The sequence below is a fragment of the Pyrus communis genome, chromosome 3, assembly GCF_963583255.1.
Source record: "Pyrus communis chromosome 3, drPyrComm1.1, whole genome shotgun sequence".
NCBI classification, from domain to species: domain Eukaryota; kingdom Viridiplantae; phylum Streptophyta; class Magnoliopsida; order Rosales; family Rosaceae; genus Pyrus; species Pyrus communis.
Window position 1 is genome coordinate 1,965,951 of NC_084805.1, and position 10,654 is coordinate 1,976,604.

A 10,654-nucleotide genomic window follows, 5' to 3' on the forward strand; every position below is an offset into this window, starting at 1 on the left:
TTGGTTTTATTATCTTTGAGATTATTCTTGATTATTCTTATTATTATTATTTAAAGCAGGACAACTAGTGGCAAGCCACGGTTATTCACCCCTTCTAAGGGCCTAGAAAACTCACAGAGGCATTTCAACTTTCTCCTGGCCACAGTCAAGCAGACTTACCAGCTTGGAGCCTCGAACCCGGGACCTCCCTGTTTTTTGTATTTTGAGAGCCGAAATTCGCGCCCTTACCACAAGGGCACTTGATGTGGTTGATTAATTTTGATTATTCAATAAAAAATAGTGATATGGAACCAAACTAGTCTAATTTTTTTTTTTTTTTTTAACTTTTATCTTGGGATCCCCCAATCTTGAAATCTTAGATCCGCCACTGGTAGTAGGATGATTTTAAGTAACTGATTATTTGCTTTATATGGGGATGACTGTTCCAAATTTTTTGGTTTCATTTTTCAAAAATATTAGAGATCGGTTTGAACTAGGCTTGACAATTTCTTGCATAACTCGTTAACTAAACACGAAATGATATGAAAATAACAAATTTTGAGTCCAACAGTTAACGAGTCGAGTCGTTATCGTGTCGCCGGTTAAGAATCTGATAGGATATCGTTTGCCAGATTGAAATATTAAGCATGACAATTTCTTGTATAACCCGTTAAACCGACATGATCGCTAACAAATCGAGTCGTTAACAAAACGACACAACCTGTTAAGATAACATGTATGACATGAACACTATAAACACAATCAGTTTATCAAACCTAAAATTAGACATAATAAACCAATAATAATTTGATATCGAACATTCCGGCCAGTGGAAGTTAAAAACATCCGTTTCCAAGTGGCATGGAGTAGAAACCCACTAAAACAAACAACTAAATCAATACGGGAGAGTAGACTACATACTTGGAATGTTCAAACCCCCAAGACCCAACCTCCAGCTCCCGGTATTCTTTAAACCAGCCACGCCGTCAGCTCACTCTTTCTCATTCACCACCATGCGGTGGCTGCCGCTGAGGTCCGGTGGCCTTGGAATCGCCGCCGTGGCCTATGTGGCAGTCGACTACCTCCGCCACCTCTCACCCACTTGGCACGGCCGTCTTCAACCTGCGCTGCACACCGTACTCGCTGTCATTGCCGTCAGTCGGGTCCCTTTCTACAAGCACTGGACCTCTGAGTTTCGCGTCGTCTTTCCCTTCATCGGTTCCATGCTCTTTATGCTCTTGGCTCTTCTCTTTGAAGCTCTCTGCGTCCGCTTTGTCACCGCCGCCCTCGGCCTTGATTGGAACAGGTATTGTCCCTTATTACTTATTCCTTATTCTTCCATTCACTCTCTCTCAATGTTTCTCTGTGCGTATTTTGATCTGCATTTTCTGCTCATTGAGCTTAAATACAAGTGACCCACATGTTTAATCAGTCAGAATTTCGAGTTCTCTACTTTATTTCGGGTTTTAAATTCCTAAACATCATGTGGGTCGAGTTTGATTGGGTTGTTTTTTTGGAAGTTCATCTAAATATGGCAAAATCTGAATCATCTGTTGTGTTAATTGTGCTAATTTACTTACCAGATTTGGTCAATTTTGTGTAAGAATTAGTGCCAACATTTTAAGGATCTGATCTTACAATTTGTGCAAGGATTAGTGCCAGATTTAATGCTCATATAGATAATTAAAGCGAAAATGTTTGTTAATGGTATGTTTCTTGTGAGCAATTACTCTCAGGGAGATGAGTTTTTCCTTTTTTAGGGCTTACAAGGAGTTTGAACTCAGTTTCTACCCATTAATGCAAAGGGTAGTGCCATCCACATGCCTATGTTTTTTTTTTTTTTTTTTTTTTTGAACAAACGGTATTATCTACACTAAGGAACAGGGGTGGGCTTAGCCTCCACAATGGCTAGCAATAATGTGGTTCATACTTGCCTTTGGCGAGAATTAAACCTAAGACCTCTCACTTACAAGTGAAGAGGAATACCACTCCACATACCCATGTTTACTTCTCACACACCCCTCTCAATTTTCGGCCGTTGGATCAAATGAATTGAAGAAGATCGATGGCCAAAAATTAACAAGGGTATGTGAGAGGTAAAAGTGGGTGTGTGAATAGCAGCACTTCCTAAAGCAAATCCTAGTGCAATACTGCAATGCCATTCCAAACTGAGATAGAGTGTGTAGGGAGCTGGTTTTTAATGAGTTATGATAGTAATTATGGTACAATTTTTGTATGGGAAATTTAGTTCCCTTTGTTCGTTGAGCAACTGTTTCAAAGTTTTTTTGTTTACTACGATTTGCATATAGTTAGGGTAGCCCTGTGCGTCCTTGAGGCGGGCAATGTTGTACTAATACTTAGCATAATATGTATATGCCCAAACAAAGATTTAGGTAGGCCATCCCACGTATAACGCAAACTTAATTCTCTTAAAGGTTCCGCCTTTGTATGTTATTCTGAAATGTGTTTTCATATCTTTCAGCTAAGAAATTATCATATTGATTCTTCTAAACCTTTACACCAGATTGTCTTTGACTGTTATCATGAAAATGCAGTGTTATAGATTTTTGAATGAATAAATATCATATTATCTTATCAAGATTGGTTTTGTTGTATAATATATGTCAAGTGGTTGCATTCTTTTGTAGACCATGGTTGTGGGTGCCCTTTACGGGCTATAAAAATCTCCGCAACACTTGTTGATGACACAACCTTTCGGAGAACGTATTGAACATTAGGAGATACCGATGTGGAGTCTTCCAAAGACCACCCTTTGGGCTTATGGCAATCGAGTCAATGGGAGATCTGGGATTGTAGATACATTCCATCAGAATTAGTCAGCAATTAGAATAAAAACTGAAAATGAATTATATTCCACCAGTTTTAAATGCAAATAGTGGCACAAATCACATATTTTTATCATATATTTTGCAAATATAGCAGAAATATGAACAAGAACTAAATAGATAGGAGATATAAATCACATAGCAATTCTGTTTTCTTACATGTAAACCTATGGTAGATACAACTTACCTAAACAATTGAGACATCTTTGATCCCTATAGTATTTTTGAGTTGAAGAAGTGAAATATTCCTGGCCCGAGCTGTGTCATCGACATTCAGTCAGGAAAGACTCGATAGGAGAGTGGGATGTAGGTCAATGCTGACTCCGATAAGTCAGTAAGAAATTTAGGAAAGTTAGGAAAAAGAAAAGGCCTACTGTTGGATGCTGGTTGATGGCTTTTCAGTCAGGCAAAAGTTCGATGGGCCAGTTGATTGGTGGCCATACAGTGAGAAAATGTTTAGAGGAATAAAACCAACTGTTACATTGAAGGAGGCTTAGGGTTACTATGGCCACACCTTCCTATATGGGAAATAAATAGATGGGATGGGTGTACCACAGCAACATGTATATGGTGTGTGCTTCCATTCCAATCAACTGTTTCCATATATCAATTTCTTCTTGGAATTTTTTTTAACTTATGCACAGCTAGGCACCTCCTTCATTTCATCCTTTAAAATCTTGCACAAAAGATTTGTTCGATACAAATGTCCCTGGTATAACTTATTTGTGGCTTCTTTCTCTTTGTTTCTTTTCCAGCTTGTTGTAGGGGTTCTTGTTGCTGCAGAATTTCAACTTGGGTTCTTGTTACTGTGCAAATGCTGCCTGTGGTATCTATTAATTTTGTTGCTGCTCACAACACCTTTAGAACACCTCGATAAGCTGCTCCTTAAGCTTCGCTCTTATACCTCTTTAATTATATCTTTGGACCAACAAGTATAAATTAAGTATAAATTGCCTTCAGTTGCTCCAATCTTTTAGTCCTTCCCATAAATGATCGTTAAAAGCTTTCTTTAAGCTTTCACCTAACAAGAAAAGGTCATATTTCCTTCAATTACCATTTACCAATCAAGTTCTTAACTAGGTATGCAACTTTGCCTTATTTCAAATATCCACTGGGACCACCACTCTTTCTGGAAGGATTGATAGGGTTCTAACTTATCAATAAAGCGACTTAATGATGAAATAACAGAGTTGCTTGGTATTCAACCATAATTTATGTCAAACTCCCCCATATTGTTCGAGAACGCTAGCACATCCAAGAACTCAATCTGACTTGCATTTAGGGTGCTGACATACAAAACAATTTGTGCATCTATGCTCCACTTCTGCTAGCTCTTTGCTTGGATGTAAAAATGTGTGCTTCAAAAGCTGTAACTGTTAGGGAATGAACCAGCAAACAAGTGAGGAATGAGAAATTGGAGTATTCACACTAAGGACCTCCTGCAACCAAGGATCTAATACCATGTTAGGCGACCATGAGACCTCAAAAGCTTATGCTGCTAGGAGTTACAATGTAATGTAATATCAACCAAACAAAAGGAATCTGAAAAGAAAATACGCGGAAAAACATCATCTTGTAAATTTTCTTGTCTAATTTCCATGCGTAAGCAACATTTTTCATTTAATTTCTATTTGATAAAGGCCCTCGGCATTGTTTTTATAATTGAATGATTTAATACAATGACATGTAAGGTCTATCAGATGATTTGATGTAGTATGTTTTCTTGTATTTCATAGCATCGCTATAGGGAGGATATTTTTTTCATTTCTCATGCACTGTTAGCCATAGTTTTTAGTTAAGTATTTAATGGGAGTAAAACTGATTGTCTTCTTCATTTTTGGTACTTGACAGTCGTACATCTCCTCTTCCAGACACTGGCCAGTGGTTGCTTTTGGCACTGAATGAGAAACTTCCTCATACCTTAGTTGAAATATTGAGAGCCCGTATTATTGGACTGCATCATTTCCTCATGTTATTTATGCTGTTGGCTTTTTCCGTACTGTTTGACTCTGTGAAAGCTCCTGGCCTTGGACTAGGTGCACGGTACATGTTCACCATGGGTATTGGCCGTCTTCTTCGTGCCATAACTTTTGTATCAACTGTTCTGCCGTCTGCCCGGCCTTGGTGTGCTACTGCTCGTTTCACAGTCCCTTCATATCCTCATCGCTGGGCTCAGAAGTATTATGTACCTTATGCTTCGGATTCTAATGCTATTCGTGAATTATTACGACAGGATATGGCCTTTGGTAAGTACTACATAATAGGTTCATTTTCTTCTCAAACTGACCCCTGGGTTTCATTGCCTCAATTGCAACTTCGGCCCCAAAAGTACCCTTTTTATCTGACCTTCTGACCCAAATTTGGGCTGATCTGGGAACGTATGAATGATTCCTAATATTGATCACCGCATGAGTTATACATTAAAAAGATGCTAACAAACCAAACTCTTTTCCCAATTCTCACGCATGGATGGGGTCCTAGATGGGCCTCATTTGAAGGACGGAGAAAAATATAGGTAAAAGAGTTGGGTTCTAAAGTATTTTCCTTTACAGTTTTCCACATTTCTAATGTTGCACCCTTTTCTACTGCAAATACATCCCCCTTTGAGGATAAGGTGGCTGTGTATGTTACAACATTTTTTATTTGTTTCCCTCAGCTAATACTGGAAAAGTGCTTGCGGACTTCCGGCCGGATTGGGGTCGAATGAGCTTTCTAATAGAATTCTTGCGACCAACCGCGATGGATGGGCCATGGTATAATTTACTGAAGAATGCTGGAGGTGGCTGCAATGACCTCGTGTACAGTGGACACATGCTAGTTGCTGTATTGACAGCTATGGCCTGGACGGTACTGCCTACTGTGTTTTGAAATTTCTCTCCATTGCCACTTCTTGTCCAAGAAGCAACCTATTTGTGCTGCTGATTTTTATTTCTATGAATCTGATCGATTGTTGCAGGAAGCTTATGGTGGTTATAGCTCAGTTATCATATGGTTACTTGTCGGGCATTCTGCACAGAGAGAAATACGGGAACGTCACCATTATAGCGTAGATTGTGTCGTGGCCATTTATGTGGGAATCCTTCTTTGGAAGATGACAAGTTTTTGGTGGCCAGCCAAGGACGCATCCAGAGAAAGGAGGATCGCAATGCTTGAGAAGATTCAAAGTCGACTCACCCAAGCTGCCAAGGACTACGACATAGATGAAGTGAGAGAACTTCTTAGAGAAGTTGAGTTGGGAAGTCAAGAGAGCCAGAATAACAAAGGGCCGAGCACGGGTATGTGGTTATTTGCTTGTGCCATCATAGTAACTGCCATCACCATTGTTCTTCTTGCCTTGACGTTGACAAGCGGTGGATAATTTCCGGGCATGATTTCTTTCCACGGTTTAGACGGTTAGACATACATCGTCGTTGCCTGTGTTTGTAGAACTTTGTGAAGAACTGTGTGTTGTACCTGGTTGAGATTTTTGTCACATGATATATGGAAAGAATCTTTTGAAATGTAATACATGAAGCTAGTGAATGATTACATTTTCTACTTAATTGATAACATTGATATTTTGTTTAAACCCACATCTCGGGTAGGCCTGGCAAATGGGTTGTATTTCTCGTATTCGTATTGTTTTTGTGTCATATTCGTTATTTTAACAGGTAGTGTTGTGTGAAGCCGGCTATCTTAACGGGTTTTTAATAGGTAATCTGAACTTGATTCATTTACGGGTCGTGTCATTTTGTTTTAGATTTACAAGTCATATAAGAAATTGTCATGCCTAATGTGTAGATTTGACAAACGATATCTTATTAGGTTCTTAAGAAGTGATCCCATAGTGACCTGACTTGTTAGCGGGTTGACTCGAAACTTATTATTATCTTGTCGTTTCATATTTGTTTAACAAGTCGTACAAGAAATTGACAGACCTAGTCTCGAGTAGCTATTATGCATGGGTTGCATTAATGAGATACCAGATTCGACTCAAATGCAGGTGAGAAGGATATCTGTGTATATATATTTACAATGAGTTTGGAATCTCGTCGTGGCTAACTAGTGTGGTTAAGGAGCTATTGTGCGTAGGTTCGCTCATTCCAACCTCTAAAGGTACTTGCATATATCCCCATTATTATAGGTTTTAGGTTCGACTCCGATGAATGATAAATTTAATATTTAATTATGTTAGGCACATTGTGCGGTTTAGTCTAATTCGCAGTTAACAATTGTGTAAAAAGATTAAAAATAATCTGGGCAAATGATCCATCTAAATTCTAATAATTAATCCAACAAAAAATAAGGTTGCAAAAATAATCAAAATAAATACGAGCCTATGTGAATTTTATCACCTCATATTTTTAATATAATATTTTATAATACGAACATAGAAATTGATGTTAAACGAGCGGTGAGCCTCATTTTGATTTGGTGAAGGAGTATGCAGTTTGCAGTAGCACGTGACGTCACAGGAACGTCCTCCAGGAACTCAGGAACAAGGCAAACAGACGATCGCCGAATCGTCTTCGATTCGGGTTCACAAGACTCAACCACCTCTCAAACTTATCGTCCGTCCGATCAACATACTTTTGTTGTTCCAACAATCCAACGGTAAATAATTAAACACCACCGTAGCATCATACACCCGATGCAACACCACAATCTTATCTCCTCTCGGCGGGCCGGAACCGCAAGTGCTCTTCGCTGGAGCCTGGAAGTATTTGTTCGTATTCATTTTCTTTTCCGATTATCCAAACAGGAGCTAAGAAGAAGAATCCGTCGGACGAAATCTCACTGACCGGAGCGTCCAATCCAATGGCGATTTCCGTGACGGCGTCCGCGGTTCCTTGTCTCAGCTCTGACCGTATGGCTCGCATAGATGCGGCGGCGGCATCATCCTCTTCTTCTTGTTCAAAGCTGTCCTCCTCGACTTCTCTGCGATTTCCATCACACCTTCGACACGTTCGGATCGGAACACGGGACTCAAGGTCTCGGATTCTTCCTCCGGTAATCAATTTTCCGATTTTGTAGTTTCGCGGTTTGTTTGTTTCCCGAGAAAATCAAGGAAAATGTTTGAAAATTGTGAAGCTCGCAAGTTAAATTCCTTTTCTGAAATTTCTGTGTGTTTGTAAAATTTGAATTTAGGGAGCAAAGCATACAACTGGAAATCTTATCGTTATCATATTTATGGCAAGAAATCCAATTGCTTTGTATTTCTTTCCCCTTTCCGTTTCCTGTAAGTTGTGAGAAAACCACATGGGTTGGTTTTTCGGGTTTTCGAAATTAAAGTCTTTTCGGGAGAAGAAAGATAATTCGTAGGAAAGTGCAGGCAAAGTAAACTGTTAGTGAGATACCGATAGCATGCTATAGAGCTTAAGAAGGACATGGAACTCACTATTGATTGTCTTTGAAATGTTTCTATTTGATGTTGGCACACTCACGTGTAGTTATCGGTAAACTAGTTTGGTATTGAACCTCTCCCAAATAATTAGAATTCACATTGTCACCCATATAGGGTATTAGGTTGCGAGAATCTGATTTACCCTACCGTTTGGGCATAAAGTTGGGAAGGGACAAACCTAGAAACAAAACTATTGAATGGGATGGAAGGTATAGATTATAACACTGGGATACTATCTACTAAAGATGTGAATGCTAGTGACAGTGAGGAGCCCATATTCGGGACCTTCGTGCATGGACTCACTTGTTCTTTAATCATCTAATCAGAAGTCAATTATTTGTACCAGTCAATCAACGGTCCTCCTATCACTACTCGCTGTGCCCCAAGTTACAGGTGCCGCTTTCCATTGAGGATGATATGACCTATCACTTATGTAGTTATCCATCTGGACAATGTTGTGACAGTTTTGAATAGCTGTGTGTACTCTTTCCTTGCTGTCTTTGGAATATTTGGCCTATATAGCTAAATTACGAAGTTTGACCAAATTGGTGATACGGTACTTACATGTATATTTGAAAAAAAATTAATTTTCGTAGGTTGAAGCAAAGAAGCAAACATTTTCCTCCTTCGAAGATTTGCTGGCTACCTCCGAAAAACCTGTGTTGGTTGACTTCTATGCAACCTGGTAAGCTTTGCTTGTATATCTCGCTTCTTATTTTGTTTATACAGAAATTCTCTAATATCAAAAGTGAATGCTCATAAAGGTGCGTCTCTCATGTGTGTAAGAGAATAGCCCTTTATTTAACCTATCTGCAAGGGCTTACGAATAAATGGTCCTATAATCCTATGAGGCTGTATTACCATTCATCTATGATTCTACGTAGGATCCGTTACTTTCAAACTACTATAACAGTTTGCATCATTGTAATTATTGTTGTATTGTCAGTTATACTTCTAGTAGCTATTCACCTTTTAGGTTTTCCATCTCTCTCGGTCTTGCCTTGAAAGGAAGTATATAAAGGTAGCACGGACAATTAAGTAATAACATGTGGTTGACAGGTGCGGTCCTTGTCAGTTTATGGCACCTATCCTCAATGAAGTCAGTATTACGCTGAACGACAAGATCCAGGTTGTGAAAATTGACACAGAGAAGTATCCTAGCATTGCTGATAAATATAACATACAAGCATTGCCTACTTTCATCATATTTAAGGATGGAGAGCCATTTGACCGCTTTGTAAGTTGAATTTGTTCTCTTTTTCCTTTGGGAGATAATAATTATGTGTCTCTGGTAGGCGATCAAATACCTAGCAATGTGTGATCTGTCTGATAACATATTGACTGCAAGCTTTTCGTTCAGCCATAATATGGAGGGGTATTGTTAATGTTGTTATGCTTTGCTGTTAATTCCACTTTTTAGATTTTGTAAGATATCCTATGCACATGCATCGGTTTCCAATTTCGTCAGGTGTGTTGCTTCGCATGCTTTTCTTCTTCTTTTGTTTGGTTTTGATTCCGAAATGTTGAATTTGAAGGATGTATGTCCTCTTTGATCCAAAATATTAAATAAGATAAATATTGTATGTTCTCTGTGCATGTGTTCAAGCCACTGCTAGATTAATCATAACCGATTCACCATCATCAGTTCGATTTTAAACATCTTTGATGATTTTGCTTTCATTACTTGCAGGAGGGTGCTTTGACTGCTGATCAGCTTGTCGAACGAATAGAAACTACTTTGAAAGTTAGGAAGTAGCGGGTGAGCTCTATAATATTCACGAGTTGAGAAAACTCTTATAGCAAGCTGTTCTTTCTCTGCTTCCCCCTCCCCACTTTCTAACCCTTCCCTTTTCTTCACTCTTCTTTTGTTGGTCCAGCTTCTCAGGTTGAACCGAATCGATTCAGCCGCATCTGAGGGGATATGGATTTTATGAAGAAAGGCACTGGAAGATCAGTCGTTGTTGGATGTTCCTCTGCTTTTTTATGTTTTGTATGTAACTGGTTTGTTCCAAAGCTATGAGACTTTGTTCATCCGATTGGTGTAATTGCGCGGTTTAAGCTTAGGAAAAATAACTTCACGATGTCAGTTTCTTTTGTGATATACACAACCACGTATTAGTTGCATCAGATTGAAACTCATGAATTGGAAAATTAATGATATTCGGCGTTATTAATCGACTTCGGGACATTCATTTCATATGTGATGAAATTTATTCTAGGCTTGTTTAGTTTGGCACGGTTGGAGCTTGAATTGGACATTCAGTTACTGCTTGGTTTGATACCATGTCAAAATTAGTCACTAACTAACAATGGCTTATCAAATGATTTCGGCATGCCTCCTTTCAATTTTGCACTCCTATTTACCTCACAAGCGCACGAGTCAATTGTAGTAAAGATGTGCAAATACGAAATCAAATTCACTGGGACTGATTTAATCCTGTAAGTA

At 38.9% G+C, this 10,654-nt stretch overlaps 2 protein-coding genes across 2 annotated transcripts; both read left to right on the plus strand.

Moving 5' to 3' along the window:
* Window positions 1–865: 865 nt before the first annotated feature.
* LOC137728992 (protein PHLOEM UNLOADING MODULATOR-like) lies at window positions 866–6,393 on the plus strand. The gene is made up of 4 exons (XM_068467809.1): window positions 866–1,285; window positions 4,677–5,071; window positions 5,482–5,672; window positions 5,782–6,393. Exons 1-4 carry the CDS (start codon window positions 906–908, stop codon window positions 6,181–6,183), a joined length of 1,368 nt encoding a protein of 455 aa, XP_068323910.1. The 5' UTR covers window positions 866–905; the 3' UTR covers window positions 6,184–6,393.
* Window positions 6,394–7,245: 852 nt separating this feature from the next.
* LOC137727621 (uncharacterized) lies at window positions 7,246–10,394 on the plus strand. Its single transcript, XM_068466446.1, has 5 exons — window positions 7,246–7,814; window positions 8,805–8,893; window positions 9,268–9,445; window positions 9,899–9,967; window positions 10,086–10,394. Exons 1-4 carry the CDS (start codon window positions 7,623–7,625, stop codon window positions 9,962–9,964), a joined length of 525 nt encoding a protein of 174 aa, XP_068322547.1. The 5' UTR covers window positions 7,246–7,622; the 3' UTR covers window positions 9,965–9,967; window positions 10,086–10,394.
* The last annotated feature ends 260 nt before the right edge of the window (window positions 10,395–10,654 follow it).

Coding starts and splice junctions, on each gene's coding strand:
- LOC137728992 (XM_068467809.1), top strand. CDS start 906: ATGTTCAAACCCCCAAGACCCAACCTCCAGCTCCCGGTATTCTTTAAA. Junction 1,286..4,676: donor CTCGGCCTTGATTGGAACAG/GTATTGTCCCTT, acceptor GGTACTTGACAG/TCGTACATCTCCTCTTCCAG. Junction 5,072..5,481: donor ACGACAGGATATGGCCTTTG/GTAAGTACTACA, acceptor TGTTTCCCTCAG/CTAATACTGGAAAAGTGCTT.
- LOC137727621 (XM_068466446.1), top strand. CDS start 7,623: ATGGCGATTTCCGTGACGGCGTCCGCGGTTCCTTGTCTCAGCTCTGAC. Junction 7,815..8,804: donor GGTCTCGGATTCTTCCTCCG/GTAATCAATTTT, acceptor TAATTTTCGTAG/GTTGAAGCAAAGAAGCAAAC. Junction 9,446..9,898: donor GAGAGCCATTTGACCGCTTT/GTAAGTTGAATT, acceptor CATTACTTGCAG/GAGGGTGCTTTGACTGCTGA.